Source organism: Vulpes vulpes, chromosome 2, assembly GCF_048418805.1.
Source record: "Vulpes vulpes isolate BD-2025 chromosome 2, VulVul3, whole genome shotgun sequence".
NCBI classification, from domain to species: domain Eukaryota; kingdom Metazoa; phylum Chordata; class Mammalia; order Carnivora; family Canidae; genus Vulpes; species Vulpes vulpes.
Genome location: NC_132781.1, coordinates 135223419 through 135243385, shown reverse-complemented (window position 1 = coordinate 135243385; position 19967 = coordinate 135223419). Strand labels below are relative to the sequence as shown.

Genomic DNA, 19967 nt, shown 5'->3' with positions numbered 1-19967 from the left:
GAAGGAAAATATATGAATAGGGAGCAAAAATTGAGGCTGTTATTCATGATGAGGATTTGGATTAAAGTGGTGGTACTGCAAATAGAAAAAAAGAGAAAGTCTTTAAACAAGGTAATTGATGGAAAAGATAGAGACAGAGAAAAAGGCCAGGGACAGCTCCTAGACTTTTGACGTCAGTAAACGGTGACATTCAGAGACAGAGAACAACGGCAAAAGAAAGATTTATAAGGTTTCTAATTTTGGTTTAGGATAAAGTGACACTGAGATTAAGTAACATTAACAAGTGCTCAATAAATATCTGTAAAATGAAAAAGTAGACTGAATATAAGAATTCTAAAAAGAATTGCATAATTGGCAGTTGGAATCTAGTATCATTCATCTATTTCTCTTTCAAATAAATAATTTATGTTTCTCTATGTTGGCACAGAATTCTATGAGAAGTGAAATCTGGAAGTTGTATATTTGTATAAACTTCAGTGTTAGAATGATAAAACCTAACAGTGTGGCCCTCATTGTATGAATGTTGTGCATTGTAGAAAGTTAGGCTATACCTGAAAGCTGTGATTATTTCAGTCAGTATAACCATTGTTAAGGTGTGGGGCAGGAAAACCCTAATGACTGTTAGAACTCATGAACGAATTCAGCAAAGTAGGAGGACACAAAATCAACATAAAGAAACCTGTTATATTTCTAAACACCAATGATGAAGCAGCAGAAAGAGAAATTAAGAAAACAATCCCATTTACAATTATACCAAAAATAGTAAGATATCTAGGAATAAACCCTACCCAAGCAGCGAAAGGCCCATACTCTGAAAACTATAAAACAACGATGAAAGAAATCGAAGATGACACAAAGAAACGGAAAGACATTCCATGCTCATGGATTGGAAGAACAAATACTGTTAAATATTTAACAATTTGTTAAGAAAAAATACTGTTACTACCTAAAGCCACCCACACATTTTTTTTAAAGATTTTTTTATTCATGAAAGACACGGGGTGGGGGGGGGGGGCAGAGACACAGGCAGAGAGAGAAGCAGGTTCCCTGCAGGGAGCCTGATGTGGAACTTGATCCCAGGACCCCGGGGTCACGACCTGAGCCAAAGGTAGACACTCAACCACTGAGCCACCCAGGCATTCCACCATCCACACATTTAATGCAATATCTATTAAAATACCAATAGCATTTTTTGCATAACTAGAACAAATGGAACTACAAGAGGCCCTGATAGCTAAAGCAACCTTGAAAAAGAAAAGCAAAGCTGGAGGTGTCATAAATCCAGACTTCACGTTATATTACAAAGTTGTAGCAATCAAAACGGTATGGTACTGGCACAAAAATAGACACATGGATCAAAAAATCAGAATAGAAAACCCAAAAATGAGCAGTTCTGGGCACCTGTGCTGGCTCAATTGGTAGAGCATGAGACTCTTGATCTCAGGGTTGGCAGTTCGACCTCCACGTTGGTCGTAGAGATTACATAAAAATAAAATCTTAAAAAAAGACAAAAAAGAAAACCCAGAAAAGAACCCATTACCATATGATCGATTAATCTTCAACAAAGCAGGAAAGAATACCCTATGAGAGAAATGAATGTCTCTTCAACAAATGGTGCTGGGAAAACTGGACAACAACATGCAAAAGAATGAAATTACACCATTTTCTAATATCATACACAAAAATAAATTCAAAATGGGTTAAAGACCCAAATGTGAGACTTAAAACCATAAAAATAATAGAAAGGAACACAGGCAGTAACTTCTTTGCCATTGCCCATGGCAACTTCTTTCTAGGTAAGTCTCCAGAGCTAAGGGAAACAAAAACAAAAATTAAACCATTAGGACTCTATCAAAATAAAAAGCTTCTGTACAATGAAGAAAACAATAAAACTAAAAGGCAACCTTCAGAGTGGGAGAAGATCCTTGAAAATGACATATTGTATAAAGGGCTAGTATCCAACTTACAAAACTCAACATCCAAAAACAAAATAATCCAATTTGAAAATGGACAGAAGACACAAATAGATATTTTTCCAAAAAAGACATACTGATGGTCAACACACACATGAAAGATGCTCAGCATAATTTATCATCAGGGGACTACAAATGAAAACTATAATGAGATATGACTTCACACCTGTCAGAATGGCTAAGAAACAACACGTGTTGGCAAGAATGTGGAGAAAGGAGAACTCTTTGACATTGCTGGTGGGAATGCAAACTGATGAAGCCACTCTGGAAAACAGTGAGAACATTTTTCAAAAAGCTAAAAATAGAAACTACCTTATGATCCAGCCATTGTACTATTCACTATTTACCCAAAGAATACAAAAACACTAACTCAAAGGGATACAACCACCCTGATGCTTACAGCAGCATTATCTACAATAGCCTAATTATGGAAAAAGGCCAGTGTCCACTGATTGATGAGTAGATAAAGGATATGTGCAGTGTGTTTGCATACATATGTATATATAAATATGTCTGTATATGTATATATGTGTATATATGTACATATAAAAATGGAATATAGGATGGAACATTACTCTGCCATAAAAAAGAATATAATTTTGTCACTTGGCAATGACACAGATGAAGTATTATGCTCCACAAAATATGTCAGAGACAAATACCATATGATTTTACTCATATGTGTAATTTAAGAAACAATATATACAAGCCAAGGGGGGGAAAAAAAGAGCAAAACAAACCCAGAAATAGACTCTTAGCTGTAGAGAACCAATCAATGATTACCAGAGGGGAGGTGGGTGGAACAATGGATGAAATAGGTGATGGGGATTAAGGAATGTAATTGCCAAGATCAGACCAGGTAGTGTCAAACCACTATGTTGTACACCTAAAACTAATATTACATTGTATGGTAACTGAAATTTAAATAAATTTAAAAAAAGAATACAGGTGAAAAAAAAAGTATTCATCTCTTTCTGTATGGATATGCAACTGACCAAATATTATTTATTGAAAAAAGTCCCCCTTCCCCCTACTAAGGTCACACTGTTATTATAAAATAGTTGTCAAGTATGTGTAAGTTTATTTCTGGACTCTCTTCATCTATTTTTCTATCCTTGCACCAATACCACATCGTGTTTTGTTTTTTAGTAACCGTACCTTTGTAATTCCTTGATATTTAGTTGCTCGCATCCTCTAACTTCATATTTTCAAGTTTGTGTTTTGCTGTTCTCAGCCTTTTGTGTTTCCATGTTAAATTTTAGAATCTATGTGTCAATTTCTCCAAAAAGGTCCTTCTGGTATTTTGGGACTGGGATTTTTACTGAATCTAAAGGTTGACTTAGGGGAAATTTTACAATATTCAGTAGTCTACTTTTCTGCTTCCCAGGGAGGGATCCACAGATGTTCCACATTCCCACTGTAATGTAAAGGGAACCTTTCACAACACCCAGAGCTCTTGATGTCCCGCAAATGCAGGAGGAGGATGTCCTCAAATTCCTTGCAGCAGGGACCCATTTAGCTGGCACCAAATGTGACCTCCTGACGGAACAGTACATCTACAAAAGTGATGGTATGTGCATCACAGATTCAAGAGAGAACCTGAGAGAACCTTCTGCTGACAGCTCACACCACTGTTGCGACTGAAAACCTGGCTCATGCCAATGTCCTATCACCCAGGAATACAGGCCAGCGAGCTATGCTGAAATTTGCTGCTGCTACTGGAGACACTCCTATCGCTGGCCACCCCACACCTAGAACCTCCACTAACCAGATCCAGAAAGCCCTCGAGGAGCTGAGACTTCTGGTGGTTACTGACTCCAGGGCTGACCACCAGCCTCTCCAGACGTGTCTTACATTAACTTGCCTGCCACGGCTCTGTGTAACAGAGACTGTCCTCTGCAACGCACAGACATCGTCATCCCTTGCTATGAGGGATGCACTCAGTGGGTCTGATGTGTGGATGCTGGCCTGGGGAGGTTCTGTGCTCCTGTGGGGCCATTTCCCTTGAACACCCACTGGAAGTCATGTCTGATCTCTACTTCTACAGAGACCCTGAAGAGATTGAAAAGACTAGGCTGCATAAAGTATTTTTAAAAATATTTTATTTTTTTAAAAGATTTTTTTTTAAAAAAGATTTAATATCTTTATTTAAGACAGAGACAGAGAGAGTACAAGCAGGGGGAATGGCAGGCAGAGGGAGAGGGAGAAGCAGACTCCTCACTAAGCGGGGAGCCCTATGTGGGGCTCCATCCCAGGACCCTGGGATCATGACCTGAGCCGAAGGCAGATGCTTAACCAACTGAGCCACCAAGGCACCTGCTAAATTTTCTTTTTTTAATCATGAAGGGTATTATCAAATTCTTTTTTACATTGGGCAAAATAATTACATGATTTTCCTCCTTTATTCCATTGATTGGTTAATTTCACTGATTTTCTAATTTTTTCGAACTTAAAAAAGCCCACTGGTTTTTCCTTGTATTGTCCTCCTGAATTTCTGTAATAAGGGTTTGGTGGTCTCATAAAACTAAGTGGGAAGTGTCAACTATTTTCCTATTCTTTGGAAATGTTTATGCATAATTGGTGTTATTCCTTAACTATCTGGAAGAGTTCATTGCTAAAGCCATGTGAGTCTAGACTTTTTGTGGAAGTCTTTCAATACAAAAACAGTTTCTTTAACAAACATAGATTGTCTATTTCTTCTGGTGTCTATTTAAATGTTGTATTTTGCAATGAATTCTTCCATTTATCCACATTTTCTTTTTTTTTATCCACATTTTCAAATGTATTGGCAAATACTTCTTCACAATAAATACTCTCATTTTTGTAAAATCTATACTATCTGTAGTGATGCTCCCTACTTTACTCCTTTCATTGATAAATGTATTTTCTTTCATTTTTCTTGCTAAATAAAGTTCATGGATCTTTAAGGAACTTTAGCTCTGTAGAATTTCCCTATTGTATGTTTGTTTTCTGTATCATTGAATTTTGCTTTTCATTACTGCCTTCTTTCTATGTTCTTTGGGTTTAATTTGCTATTCATTTTCTAGCTTCTTGAGATAAAAACTCAAATCTTTCCTTTTTTGCTAATGTATTTAAAGACACGTTTTTCTTTTTTGAGCATTGCAAAAGCTATGTAATAAATTGCAAAAAAGACCACAAATTGTTCCTATTTCTGTCAGCATAACCTATTATCAAGTAATTTAGCAGTTTTTTCCATCAAGAGGTGTCTCCACCCTTGACTCTGGGTTTTGCCATGTGACTTGATTTAGTCAACAGATGTCAGCAAATATAAAACAGAGACTTTAAAAGCTTTTAAGCATCGAAGCTTATCTTCTCTTACACTTGGAAACTTGAAAAAAACCAGGTAAATGATAGTAATTTCCATAAATATTTTTATATATGTCTTATGTATAGTGTAGCATACTCAAAGGGTAAAAAAACCCTACTCCTAAAGGGGAAATCTTTTGCACTGTTGGTGGGAATGAAAACTGGTGTAGCCAATCTGGAAATCAGTTTTGAGGTTCCTCAAAAAGCTAAAAATAGAACCTTTCTTTAACTATAGCTGTAATACAAATACCTGATTTTTTCCTTGAGGATGATGGCCTTACTATTTTTCTTAATTCTGATGCTTGAATCATATTTTCTAATTTTCTTTCCACACCTCCCTTCCGTTTTTCTGCTGCAGCAATTTAAAAGAATACACTTGGATAAATTATTCTGATGGTGGGTGCCAATCTACAACTATGCTGTCAATTAAAGATTCATGTATATTTTAACTGTGTTGGGGAAAAGTTACCCACTTTCTCCTCATTAGAGCGTTATCATAACAAAACAACACTGACCCTAAATTTAAAGCCTCTAAGTCATTACTAACTAAAAACAAAAATACCACATATTGTTTTCCCCATTGATTTTAAAAACCAGAGTAAATACTGTATATTAGAATTTGCTTGTAAAATGAGTTATATAAACTGGATGTACAGTCTCTTTCCTGAAAATGTTGGCATAGTAAATAAAGTTCATAATTATAAAAAACAAAAATAGAACTGTTCTATGATCCAGCAATTGCACCACTAGGTATCCCAAAGAATAAAATATACTAATTCAAAGGGATACATGCACCCTAATGTTTATAACAAAACTATCTTTAAAAGCCAAATTATGGGACAGTCCGGGTGGCTCAGCAGTTTAGCACCACCTTCAGCCCAGGGTGTGATCCTGGAGTCCCAGGATTGAGTCCCATGGGACTCTGCTTGTGCCTCTGCCTCTCTCTCTCTCTCTGTGTGTCTCTCATGAATAAATAAAATCTTAAAAAAAAAGCCAAATTATGGAAACAGACCAAGTGTCCATCAACTGATGAATGGGTAACATGTGGGGTGTGTTTATGCAATGGAATATTATTCAGCCATTAAAAAGAATGAAATCTTGCCATTTTCCATGACCTGGATGGAGCTACAGTATTATGCCAAGTGAAATAAGTTAGAGAAAGACAAATATTATACGAGCTGCACTCATAAAAATGGAATTTAAGAAACAATACAAATAAGCAAAGAGGAAAAAAAAAAAAGGGAGAGGCAGACCAGGAAAGAGACTCAACTATAGAGAACAAACTGATGGTTTCCAGAATGGAGGCAGATGGGGGGACAGGAAGAAAAAATAAAATACATGACGCAGGAAAAGAATTTTCCTCATGGTCTTGATCACAACTAAGATTAGGTATCAAAGAGAACAGCTCATGTGGCTGGGAAGTAAGAGGTAAGAGGGTATTCTTCTGAATGCCAAGCAGGAGGAATAGATGATCTCACAGTAGGCAGAATGGGATACAATCTTCCAAAGTACATTGCAGTAAATCAGAAACCCCTATTTTGTAAGCTGGACTTTCCCATACTTTTTTGTGGGGTTTATGTGGATTTCCTTGTTGTTTCACTTAATAATTAGAAAAGTCACTTCAAAAAAGTCAGTATTCATGACAGAAAAAGGTTTCAAATGTGAAAAATGAAACAAAAAATACTAGAAGAAAAGGCAGATGGTTTTAAAAAAATTATAATCTTGAGGTAGGGAAGGGCTTTCTAGGCACTCAACCAAAGGCAGAAGTCAGGAAGGAAGAGATTGATACACTTGATTATATAATAAATTTAAACTTTTAGGGCAGCCCTGGTGGCGCAGCAGTTTAGTGCCACCTGAAGGCCGGGGTGTGATCCTGGAGACCCTGGATCGAGTCCCACATCGGGCTCCCTGCATGGGGCCTGCTTCTCCCTCTGCCTGTGTCTCTGCCTCTCTTTGTCGCTCTGTGTCTCTCATGAATAAAAAAAAAAAAAAAATTTAAACTTTTGTAGGCAAAAAAGCAGTTAACCCACCCCAAAATCCAATGATGAAAAAAACACAAAACCCTCCAACGTTTATGAAGGGCTATTACACATTATTAATCTGAACTTGAAAACCTCCAAGATCCAACGAGGTAGTTCACAAACATGAAAATAATAGCTAATATTTATGGAGCTTTTATGCGGCAATGTGGTAGGCCAACTGCTAAAATGGCCTCCATCTCACCCCCATATGTATCTACGACTTCTTATAATTTGAGTTTGCTGCTCCTCCCATCGAGATACAAAGTCTACCTACCCATTTCTTGCGCCTGGACTGGCCTCGTGAATTGCTTTGGTCAGTATAATGTGGGAGAGTTGACGGTGTTCCAGCTCGAGCCTAAGCTTTAGGAGGAGGCCTATATAACACTTCCACTCTCATGGAATCCTGCCATCGCCATGAGAAGAGGTCAGAGTTAGCCTCCTGGGGGCTGTGAGGGAATGTGATTCCCACGTATACGGGACAGCTAAGCCAAGATCAGCAGGGCTGCCTACACAACCCATGGCTGGCTGTAGGTGCAGAATGAGCACCGTTAAGGCTAGAAAACCTCCCCGGCAAACATAACAAAACATTTGTCAGCAAACATAAATAAATATCTGTCATTATGTTTTGTGGAGATTTGGTTACATGGCATTATTGTGGTGACAATAATGGACATAACAGGCAACGTTCAAAGTACTCTGTATTTACTCTCAATCTTAAAAAAGGTGATGTGTGATAATAGCAACTATATATTGGTCTTTGCACCTGGTTCCTGGCACTGAGCTCCTTGTTGTTTCCTAAGTGACAAGAGTTCTGGAATCATCTCTTGTTGTAATATTTAGTTTCTAATCCTAGTTCCTGACACAGGGCTCCTGAAAGCCTTGCAATTTCCTGGGTGAGAGAAGTGGCTTTTCCTCTGATGAGTGGCTCTGCATAGGCTCCTGGATAAGTGCTGGTTACTAGAAAGACCGAGCCATGATCAGAAGTTTGGAATTTTCAGGCCTGCCCTTCACCCCTCAATTCTTTGAGAAGGGGGAAGGGCTGAAAACGGGAGTTTATGATAGATCATGTCTACCTCATGAAGGCTCTATAAAACGCCCTGTAGTATGGGGTTTGGAGAGCTTCCAGTTTGTTGAACATATCCATATACCAGGAGGGTGATGTACCCAAGCTTCACAAGGACATAAGCTACTATGCTCAGGATCCTCCCAGACCTCACTGCATGTATCTCTTCACCTGGCTGTTCATCTATATCCTTATAATATCTTTTAATAAACTGGTAAACATGTTTCCTGAGTTCTGTGAGCCTCTCTAACAAATTAGTCTAACCCAAGGAGGGGATCATGAGAACCTCAGATTTATAGCCAATTGTTTAGAAGCACAGGTAACAACATGGGCTTGCAACTGGCACGTGAAGTCTGGGGAGTAGTCTTCTGCGACCAGCCCTTAATCTATGGGTCTCACAATATCTCCAGGTAGCTAGTGTCAGAATTGAGTTAAAATGTAGGACATCAGGATCCCTGGGTGGCTCAGCGGTTTAGTGCCAGCCTTTGGCCCAGGGCGTGATCCCAGCATCCCAGGATCGAGTTCTGCGTTGGGCTCCCTGCATGGAGCCTGCTTCTCCCTCTGCCTCTCTCTCTCTCTCTCTCTTTCTCTCTCTGTGTGTCTCTCAGGAATAAATAAATAAAATCTTAAAAAAATAAAATAAAATGTAGGACATCTACCTGGTGACTCAGAGAATGGCTTGCCGTGGAGAAAACCTCCACATATATTTGGTGACTGTTTAATGTCAGAAGTGAAGAGTTCTGTGTGCGTAGTAAAGGGACTTCCAGAAGGGGGAACTGTTTTTCTAATATAGATGAAGCCATTTTCCCCTCTCTTGTCCCATATCCTACTCACCTATCTGACATGTATTCCATTCTAGTCACAATGGCCTCTTCACTTTCTCAAACGCACCAGGCACAGTATCAACTTCTCACTGAGCTCTCTCCTGTCAACTCTATCATTTCATTTTCACCAATACTGAATATCTTTCTTTCCTGCTTTACTTTTGGCTCCCTTGCACATTCCCCATTTAATATACTCTATATTTTCCTTTGTTGTGTTTCCTTAAGTTCCAATAGAAGGTAAGCTCCCTGAACACAAAAATTTTTGGCTGCTTTGTTCATTGCTATGTCACCGAAACTAGAATAATGTTTGGCACAAAATAGACACTCAAAAAATATTTGATGAGTGAAAAAAATCGACCAATTAATTTCAATTTACTGATGAAGAAACGGGCACAGAGAACCTAAGTAATTCTGCTTGAGATCACTGTGCTGGTAGGTGGCAGGGCCAGCTTCAGATTACCAGAGCCGGGTCTAGTCTAGTCTAGAGTACTATACTATCCCCCTTTCTAATGCAGAACTTGGCATATATATATGAACCCAAATACCACCAATTCCCTTGGTTCTTCATACTTTAATCTAGGTATTTCTCAAACCCAGAAGTCCTCGGCTTTGCCTTAACCAAATAGGCGATAATATTTAAACTCAAGTAAGTACCAGGATGTTTTTTACTCCTGGTACCAAAACCAGGAGTAAAAGAACAACAAAAATCCTCCTTTACAACGTTTAAAAATGTTTTTATTTTCTCATTTATTCATTTATTTATTTATTTTAAATGTATTTTTACAAATAATCTTGGCTCAGCCTTTGATATTTAATTTAAAACCTTTCCTTCAGTGGTATTTTTTTTCCCCTAGCAATATTGTCCTAAAATTCTGGGGTTTCTATCAGATTTGGGGGGACAATCTCAATTTATTCAACTGCTGTTAAAGTACATAAATATTATTAAACTTATCAAGAACTATAATTTAATTTGTCTGACTTTCTAAGACTTCCCATATGAAAAAATTGTCACATGCGAAAACAACTTTTTTGGTTTTCAGATCACAAGTCCTGAATTTTCATTAAAGGATTAAACTCACAGTGTGCTTGGGTGGCTCAGTTGGTTAAGTGTCTGCCTTCAGCTCAGGTCATGATCCCAGGGTGCTGGGACTGACCCTGCATGGGGCTTCCTGCTAAAAGAGGAGCCTGCTTCTCCCTCTCCCTCTGCAGCAATCTCTGCTGCTTCCCCATCCTCCTACCCTCACCTGTGTTCTTGGTCAAATAAACAAATAAAGTCCTAAAAAAAAATTAAACTCACCAAATAAACTCTCAACAAAAAATGCAAATTATAATAAGCAAAGTCTCCATTTAACAAATTGATACGAATAAAAAATTTTAAAATGTTTGGTGTTGCTAATGGTGTAGGAAACTAGCATTTACATACTCCATTGATAAGAGTATAATTTGGGGCAGCCCGGGTGGCTCAGCGGTTTAGCACCGCCTTCCGCCCAAGGCATGATCCTGGAGATCCGGGATCTAGTCCCACATCGGGCTCCCTGCATGGAGCCTGCTTCTCCCTCTGCCTGGGTCTCTGTCCCTCTCTCTCTCTCCGCATCTCTCAGGAATGAATAAATAAAATCTTAAAAAAAAAATGTAATTTGGGTGCAAGTTTTTGGAGAAAAATAGGATAACAAGTACTAAAGGCCTGGAAGATGTGCATGCCCCTTGATGTACAAATTCCATTGCTAAGAGTTTATACTAATGAAACAATTAAGGATTTGGCAAAAGACTTAAGAGCAAGAATGTTTATCTAAGCAGTATTATTCATAGCAGGAAATGGAAATGATTTTTATGTCCAAAGTAGGGATAAGTATCATACATTTCCAAATAGACTACATTGTAACTGTTTATATAATGGAAGAATGTTTACAGTTTATAAAACTTATAAAAATATGGTATAACCCCATATTTGTAAAAAGAAAAGAAGTATCGATATGCAGAAAAGATTTTTGGGTGCTGTTAACAATTGTTTTTTTTCTGGATGGGTGGATTGTGTCTTTTGCTTATGAATATTTTCTAAGTTTCCTACAACGAACATACATTGGTGTCAATTTTTTAAACTGTGGTTCTTTTTTAATTGAATGAAGAAACTGGGGCCATTATAGCTATAATTTGGAATAAATACTGTTGAGTCATCTTTCTCATTTATTTTTTTGAAAATGCCATCCATCCCTTACTCTATAGCGTACATCAGATTTTGCTTGGCTCACACGCTGTGCAATCTGGCTGAGATAGGAGGGGAAGTTCTCCTGGTTTAATTGCTATGGCAACAAAAGTTGAAAGAAATCTTAAGTATCCTTTGGTCCAGTCCTTTTCATTTTACAAAATAAGGAACTTGAGAGGGAACCAAGATATTGAGTGATTTACTTAAGGTCACAAGATTATCTGAGCAACTAACCCTGTCTTCAGATTCTCTGCTCCCTCATTCCAAAGAAATTGGAATCTCATCAATGATCCTGGCTGTCAAACTGGCTTTGGAAAGGAGATATAGGAGCTCTGCCAACAGAAAAACACAAAAGAAATCATAAGTCAGCAGATAAAAACCTAGTTACTTTTAAAACACTAAAATGAACTGCCAAGTGTAGGAAGAAACAGGAAAAGATACATCAAGAAAACACAAAGGACCTTTCATGTGGTCTAGTATTTTTTTTAAAGATTTTATTTATTTATTCATGAGAGATGGTGAGAGGAAGGCAAAGGGAGAGGCAGGCTCCCCATGGAGCAGGGAGCCCAATGTAGGACTTAATCCCAGGACCCCAGGATTATGACTGGAGCGGAAGACACTCAACCACTGAGCCACCCAGGTGCCCCCATGTTGTCTAGTATTGACTGTTTTTTGGAGGACACAATTTGAAACAAAGATTCTGTGATTAAGTCACTCACAAGTGCCATAAATTAGTGACTACTGCTGTATATATTAACTGTAATATTATGCTGTTAAGTAACAAAATAGTTGATATAATTGATTACCAGCTTCTAACAAGATAATTGCAAAGCTTTTTATATATTTATTTTCTTCCACGTATAAACAAAGAATATGAGGAACACTATCAGTGGTTCTCAAATGTGTTCTGTAATCTTAGGGGTGAGAATATGCAGAGGGGTCCTTCAGACCATTTCAAGTCATCTATGAGGTTAAATGTACTTCCTGATAATACTATGATGTTTACTTTTTTCACTTGGTCGACATTTGTACTGATGGTAAGAAGCGATGGTAGATGAAATTGTTGTCTCCTTACAACATGTCAAGGCACTCAACGGTCTTAGCAGTCGTCATATTCTTCGCCACTCACTCATGCTAAAAATGTCAATTTCCCCTTCATGAAATAGTAAAATAATTAATTTTATTAAATCTCAATCACTGAATGGATATGTGGGGCAAAGTACGCATAAAAGCACTTCTGCTTTATACTTTTATACTTGAGCACAAGGCTGTCCAGAAGATTTGGCTGCCCAACCCAAAAGCACTTGTGTGATTAAATTGTGAGCTGAAATTGGTGCTTTTCTCATGGAACACTATTTGTACTTGAAAAGATGAGTAACAAACTATGGTTGATCAGACTAAAGTATTCAGCACAAATTCTCCCAGAAATGAAATAAAGTGAGCCTGTCATTTCAAGGAACTGATACTATTTGTTATCAAGGATAAAACTTCAGCTTTCAAATGAAAAATGAATTTTGAAAAATTGTACCTGCCACCACGAGCTTGCCAGCTTCCTAATACTTCATGACATTTATGATAGGATGGATGATCATATTAATGAATAGGATTTGATACTGAATAATGTAACATGTCAACATTAGGAAGATCTGTATAACACAGTGTACTGCTATTTTCCAAGTAACCAATGTTTGACATTAGAAAATCATGCATGGGTAAAATATCCATTTAAAATCTAAGCTAGAAAAAAAAAAAAAATAAAAAAATAAAATCTAAGCTAGAAAAAAAAATCTAAGCTAGACACATGGATTTTAATGTAACAGAATAAGAAAAGTACATTGATAATTTCATATCCGGCACTGCAACTACCCTTAAAAAAAACTATTACCTGTGAAACTTTGATATGATATCCAAGCATATCCATGATTATTTTTAAGCTGTTAAGTACTCCTATTTGAGTGAGTACATGAGTGAGAGGTGGGGTTTTCTTCCTCTTCTTAAAGCAAAACAGTGTAACATATAAAACGCAGAAGGAGATGTAAGAATCCAGCTATTTTCTATTAAGTCACACATCTGTTTTACACAAATGTAAAACAAGGCCACTCCTATGATGGTTGTTATAAAAAACAAAAACAGAAATCAAATGTTGGTGAAGAAGATGGAACTCCTGTTCACTACTGATAGGAATATAAAATGGTACAGGTGCTGTGGGAAACATAGCGGTTCTTCAAAAAAATTAAATACAAAATTACCATAGGGGCCCACTAATTCTAAGTATACATGCTAAAGAACTGAAAGGAGAGACTCAAATATATATGTGCACATCCCATGATCACAGCAGGATTATTCAAAATAGCCAAAAGATGGAAACAAGCCAAATGACCATGGACAGGTGAATAAATATGTGGTATTTTGATACAGTGGAATATTATTCAGCCATAAAAAGGATATTCTGACCTAAGTTATAATGTGGATGAACCTTAAAAACATGCTAACTCGGGATCCCTGGGTGGCGCAGCGGTTTGGCGCCTGCCTTTGGCCCAGGGCGCGATCCGGGAGACCCGGGATCGAATCCCACGTCAGGCTCCCGGTGCATGAAGCCTGCTTCTCCCTCTGCCTGTGTCTCTGCCTCTCTCTCTCTCTCTCTGTAACTATCATAAAAAACAAAAACAAAACAAAACAAAAAACAAAAAAAAACAAAACAAAACATGCTAACTCAAATAAGCCAGTCACAAAAGAATACTATATGATTCCCCTTGTAGGAGGTACCTAAAGTAGTCAATATCATAAAAATAGAAGGAGTAGTGGTTGCCATGAATTGCAAAGAACTTAGTTACTGTTTAATGACTAGAGTGTTTCACTTTGGGATGATGAAAAAGATCTAGAGATGGATAATGGTAATAGTTGTGCAACAATGTGAATATTCTTAATGTCACTGAATTGTGCACTGAAAAATTGTGCACTTGAGGGGATCCCTGGGTGGCTCAGTGGTTTTGCACCTGCCTTCGGCCCAGGGCGTGATCCTGGAGTCCCGGGATTGAGTCCCGCATCGGCTCCCTGCATGGAGCCTGCTTCTCCCTCTGCCTGTGTCTCTGCCCCTCTCTCTCTCTCTCTCTCTCTCTGTGCCTTTCATGAATAAATAAAATCTTAAAAAAAAAATTGTGCACTTGAAATGGCCAAGTGTTATATTTTGTATATTTTACAATCATAAAAAAATTAAGGAAAAAGAAAAACCCAAACTACAAGGTCACTTTCTTACTGATTTTTTTGGAGGCGTTTTGGAAAGGTTATTTTTCATGAAAAAATGTTATTTGTGCAGGTAATGAATTTATCACTTAAAAAAACCCCTGATAAATACTTTAAACATCCCTTAGTTTTCATTTCTAATCTGATAAATATGGATAGTTATAACCGACATAAACAGCTTTTAGGTCCCCGGTAATTTCTGCAAGGTAAAGGGGTCCTGAGACTAAAAAGTTTGAGAACCACTGTCTTTTTTTTTTTTTTTTTTTTTTTTTATGAGAACCACTGTCTTATACAGAATTTATTCTCTTCTCACACCTGCGTTATGGGAGTATCTTCATTTGGACCTTTAGCTGCAACTGGAAGCCGTATCACTCGCAGCCTGCAGACTAAAAGGACAATGTGAAATATGATAAAAATCATCACATTAATTCTTTATGATTACTACTATCTTTTGGATGCACCATACCCTAAGGACCGAACAACGCAAAGCTCCACACAGATGAGTGGCCTTACACAATAGAAAACTCAAAAAGCTTAAATGCTGGGCCTTTTCCAAAGTAGTTTTGTAAAGTATCTAGCAAGAAATACACATTTCCTTTCTTCTATTGGATCTACGTTAGGATTTACAGTTTAAGGCTGGACTGGGGATGGGGGGTGGGAGAGGCATTGTTTCCTGAAAACCACTCCATCTAGTGCATCCGTGCAAAGAATTTAATTCTCTCACCATCTTGCTACTGGTCTTTTGCAGAGAGGTGCGGCTTGGGAGCTAGGAAGCAACCCAAAACAGCAGCTGAGGCTGCCCCAAACCGCGTCCAACCGATAATTTCCTCCATTTTGGGCCAAGTCAATTTGCCCCGGCGAGAGGCCGAATGTTTGTATGGGGGAAGAGGTAAATAAAAAGGAAATTAGGAAGCACGGACGGAGATGAGCAGCGAAAGCAGAGCGGCGGCACGCAGACCGCGGTCAACGAGCTGTGGGCTAGTGACGCGCGGGGGCGAACTGGAGGCGCTGTTCCCCAGCCCACAGCGGCGCGCACGTTCAAGGGGAGGTCTGCGGGTCGCCGCGGGGCGCGGGGGCGGGGCGGGAGCCAAATGACTTTCTCCTCCGCACCCTCCTTCCGCGTTCATTCCGGGCCGGCCTGTGTGCAGCCGCAGCCCCAAACAAAGGGGAACGGATGCCCTCCCGAGGGAGCGGAGGGGGCAAGGTGGCCCCGAGGGCCCGCGCCAGGTGTCGCTCAGGGTAGGGCGCGGGCCGCGGGGACGGAGGGTCCACGGGGACGTGCGACCGGCGCGCCCCGGGGAGGCCGAGCACCACGCCCGGCCCCGCGGTCTGCGCGAGCCCGCGCGCGGGAGGTACCTGTGGAGGCCTCGCACAGCCGGAAGGCACCGGGCGATCATGGGACGGCCGAGAGGCGGCGGCGGCGGCGGCGGCGGCGGGGAGGCGGGAGGCGGGGCGCCGGGCAGCCGGGAGGCGGCCCAGGGAGGCAGGCGGCGGCGGCGGCCGGGTCCGCGCCCTCCCACGTGCGGCAGCCCCACGCCGGCGCCCACTTCGGCCCCGCCCCGCGCCCCGCCCACTTCGGCATAGCGCCCCGCCCACTCAGGCCCCGCCCCGCGCGCCTGGCACCGCCCCGGGGCCAGTTCCCGCGAGAGCCCGGGGCCCCGAGCGGAGCGCGCCGCCGGGGGCGTGAGGGGCGGCGGCGGCGGGGGCGCGTCGTCCTCCGGTGCGGGTCGGGGAGGCGGGGCGCCGGGGAGCCGAGAGGCGGCGGCCCCGCGAGGCAGGCGGCGGCGGCGGTCGGGTCCGCGCCCTCTCACATGCGGCAGCCCCACGCCGGCGCCCTCGTCGGCCCCGCCCCGAGCCCCGTGCCCCGCCCCTCCGACCCCGCCCCCATTCAGGCCCCGCCCCTCCAGCGCAGGCCCCGCCCACCCTGGCCCCGCCCCGTGCGCCTGGCACCGCCCCGGGGCCGGTTCGGGCGAGAGCCGGGGGCCGCGGGCGGAGCGCGCAGCCCGGCGAGGGGCCGAGGGGTTGGCGGCGGCGGCGGCGGCCTCGGAGCCGGGGAAGTTTGCGCGACCGCGGGCCGTGCTGCGCTCGGGAGCCGAGCTGAAGCCGGAGGACCAGGGGGCGCGCGAACTGCCTCCGGACGCCCCCCGGGGCCCGCTGCCACCGTCTCGCGTCCTCGCCTGGTAAGGGGCTGCGGGCTGGGCTGGGCGTCCCCCCCCCCCCCCCCCCCCCCGGGGCCTGCACCGCCCCGCCGCACCCGCCTGGGCCTCCGCGGGCCAGGGGCCTGGAGGGAGGGAGCCGGAGCTCGCTGTGCCCGGGGAGGAGGCCGGGGAGAGGCCTGCGGGAGGGGGCTCGTCCCCCGCCCCCCGGCCCCCGGCCCCCGGCCCCCGCCGTGCGGTTTTCACCTTCTGTGCTGGGGCCTTATTTTTAGTGCTTGCAGCCCGGTGGCCTGGAGACTGCGCTCGCCTTGGAAATAAGCGCAGAAATAATAAACACGCTGGCGGCGGGTACCACACCCTGGCTGTGGCTTAGGGAGCCCGGAGAGCAGATGGATGATGCGATTGAGTGCAAATGAGCCGCCGGTGCCGCCTGGCCCTGCGCCACAGCTCGGAGGCGGTAGTATCCGAGTGAATGAACCTGCCCCGGAGCTTGCAGCTCGTCCCCGGGAGCTCGGCTGCCGCGGAGAGCGCCGCTCGGCGTGTAGCATCCTCCGACCCAGGCCACGACCTCAGGTCTCCATCCAACAGAAATGCCGTTTTTTATTAAGAATGACACTCGGTGGTTGAACACCTTCTCATTATTAAATACGTTTCCTCCTCCCGTGACAGTCTAAGCCTGCAAAAGTTGGTGCAGGGTAAATTTATACCTACATTTAAAAACAAAAAAGAAGAATCTCATGAAACAGAGGAAGATGCTCGTTGTCGATCATCTTCTGAGTCAGCAGTATGAAAATCTCCCTCCACTGAGTCCTGAGGCCTTTGGGGGATTTCTGCATCTGTAGCTAGACGACCCTCCCCCCCCCCCCCCCCCCCCCCCCCCCGTCCTGATCTCTATTTGTACTATGCAGACTGTTAGGGTAGCAGGGACAGTGAGAGCCTAAGCTTGTGTTCTACATGTTTTGAGAAAAATTTTACTTTGGCAAGTTCTGACATAATCTAACACTGCTGGGTGTAGGTGAGAATATGTATTTCGTTAAGTATTTTTGTCCTCCTGACTCTTTAAAAAGAAGAACGAAGGTAATACAGGGTTTTTCTTTTTTCTTTTTTTTTTTTCTTTTCTTACTCCTGATGTGATTTATGACCTTGTTATTTATAACCTTTCCTGGCTGATTCTTGAAGCAGTGTTTTCCTTTCTTTTATCAGGGAAAAAGTGTTTAAGCTTTTAAAATGTCATCTATCAAGCACTTAGTTTATGCAGTTATTCGTTTCTTGCGGGAACAAAGTCAGATGGATGCTTATACTTCAGATGAACAAGAAAGTTTGGAAGGTAGGCACCTGCTCTTTATGTCCATTTGTGTTATAATAATAAGCCAAGACTACAATAGCTGTAAGCCTGACTTTATGATCTATTATATTTTTTTATTTATTAAAGATTATATTTATTTATTCATGAGAGACACAGAGAGAGAGGTAGAGACACAGGCAGAGGGAGAAGCAGGCTCCATGCAGGGAGCCCGACGTGGGACTCGATCCTGGGTCTCCAGGATCACGTCCTGGGCTGAAGGCAGCAGGGGCTAAACCCCTGAGCCACCCAGGCTGCCCACTTTATGATCTATTATAACAAAATCAAAATATTTTATTGACAATTCAAGAAGAAAGATTGTGTTTCCATTTTCCAAGGCTTGTTTTCATTAACGACAGAATAAGAGGACAATCATTCATTTATTGAACAACTGTAAGGTGTCAGAACTATGCTGATCATACAAAATCATAGGGATTTTTTTTTCTTAACAGTTAACAGTAACTGTTAAGTTAGTATTATCCTCATTTAACAGATAATGAATGAAACCAGATAGATTAAGTAACGTAACAACAACGACATAATGTGGCAAAGCTGAGATTGAAATCCCGGCTTTTACTCTGAACGTCTTGTCTCTTCCTAATAGAAAAGCATCCCGTTTAGAATCAATATATGAAAATACCTTAGTCATCATAAAAGCACTATGTAAAGTGTAATAATTACATCACAATTAAGCTATGACAACTTTCTATTCCGGGATTTGAAAATGGGAGGATTTCACTGGTGTTCTGCGTGAGCTTTAAATATTAGATTTAGTAATCTGTTAAATTGATCTGGACTTGGATGACAGCATCACGTGTTTCTTTGAACACCATCTTTTCTGCTTCACGTTTATGCATTATAATATTTAAATCCAGTATAAGCATAACAGGATACAATGCTGTAGATGGGCTTGGGGAGGTTCAATGAGCGTAGCTTCTTTGTGCCCTGAAGACTTAATTATTGCAATGAGATAGTACACTTAGGAGAATTTAATGAATTATAATACAATTTGATTTTGCCATCTAGAGGCTGTTTCTCCTATGAAGGGGATACATCTATTAATTTCAATAAGCACTTCCATTGTGAATATGCTTTTAAGAGGTAGGGATGAAAACTGGGCATTTGCTCTAAATCTGCTTGCAATCTGGTGAGACGCTGTCTTTCCAGGTGGCAGTGAGAGGAGCAGGTGACACACAGTTGGAGAACATTGCAATCGGTTCATTTCATATTAAGGTTCTTTTTGTCTTCCTTGGTGGTTAGACAACGTGAAGATAAATCTAAAGAAAATATTGGTTATGGTTGCTCAGTAGCAGACAGACAAATGCAGTCATTTAATAAAAGATGTTTCTTCTCCAATCAAACACAGTATAATACTTCTAAAGGCCAGAAAGAAAATTGAGTTTTTTAAAAAATCAAGATGTTATGTCCTATTTTTAGGATGGTCTTCAGCCAAAAATATGTGCCTTCAGCTGTTTGTTATATATGGAAGTCAGAAATGGTGCCAATTGTTTTTGACCGACCCCTATTTTTGACTCTGTGAGTCTAATTTAATTGAGTATGAAATCATGTGGGGGAAGTCTGCCCACCTTCTAGACATTTAAAAAAGCCCTGGAAAAGGAGCCTAAGTTCTAGTACCAGCCTTCCCATAGCAGTAAGGTCTTACAGTCTTATCAGCTTTGAGCTTTTGCATCATATTATGTCACCCACTCCTCATTGTTGTCATCTACTGACATCTGTTTCATGTGGCTTCTGCTCCCTGTCACTCTCTCGAGTACTACTCTATCTTATTCTTGGCAGTTTCAATGACCTCATAGA

The 19967-nt window shown here is 41.5% G+C and overlaps 3 protein-coding genes across 7 annotated transcripts in view; 1 reads left to right on the top strand and 2 right to left on the bottom strand.

Annotated features, from left to right (window-relative positions):
* The window catches only part of ERBIN (erbb2 interacting protein), a 220639-nt gene extending 204519 nt beyond the window's left edge, over positions 1 to 16120 (bottom strand). The window contains exon 1 of the mRNA XM_072750030.1: positions 16103 to 16120. The gene's annotated coding sequence lies outside the window, so the exon portion shown is untranslated. The remainder of the gene's footprint in view (positions 1 to 16102) is intronic.
* Positions 1 to 16194, bottom strand: part of NLN (neurolysin) — a 104437-nt gene extending 88243 nt beyond the window's left edge. The window contains exons 1-2 of one of the 5 annotated variants that reach the window (XM_072750049.1): positions 16011 to 16111; positions 14970 to 15040 (exon numbers count right to left, since the gene is read on the bottom strand). Coding sequence is in view for 2 of the 5 variants with exons in the window: in XM_026019526.2 (XP_025875311.1) it covers positions 16011 to 16051 (41 nt within the window). In the remaining 3 variants the exon portion in view is untranslated. Of the gene's footprint in view, positions 1 to 14969; positions 15041 to 16010 lie in introns of all 5 variants that reach the window. The other 4 variants (XM_026019526.2, XM_072750051.1, XM_072750048.1 and 1 more) reach the window with 4 other exon arrangements.
* Positions 16195 to 16424: 230 nt separating this feature from the next.
* The window catches only part of SGTB (small glutamine rich tetratricopeptide repeat co-chaperone beta), a 45277-nt gene continuing 41734 nt past the window's right edge, over positions 16425 to 19967 (top strand). Inside the window, exons 1-2 of the mRNA XM_072750060.1 lie at positions 16425 to 16834; positions 18014 to 18137. Of these exons, the coding sequence (XP_072606161.1) occupies positions 18038 to 18137 (100 nt within the window). The 5' untranslated portion in view covers positions 16425 to 16834; positions 18014 to 18037. The remainder of the gene's footprint in view (positions 16835 to 18013; positions 18138 to 19967) is intronic.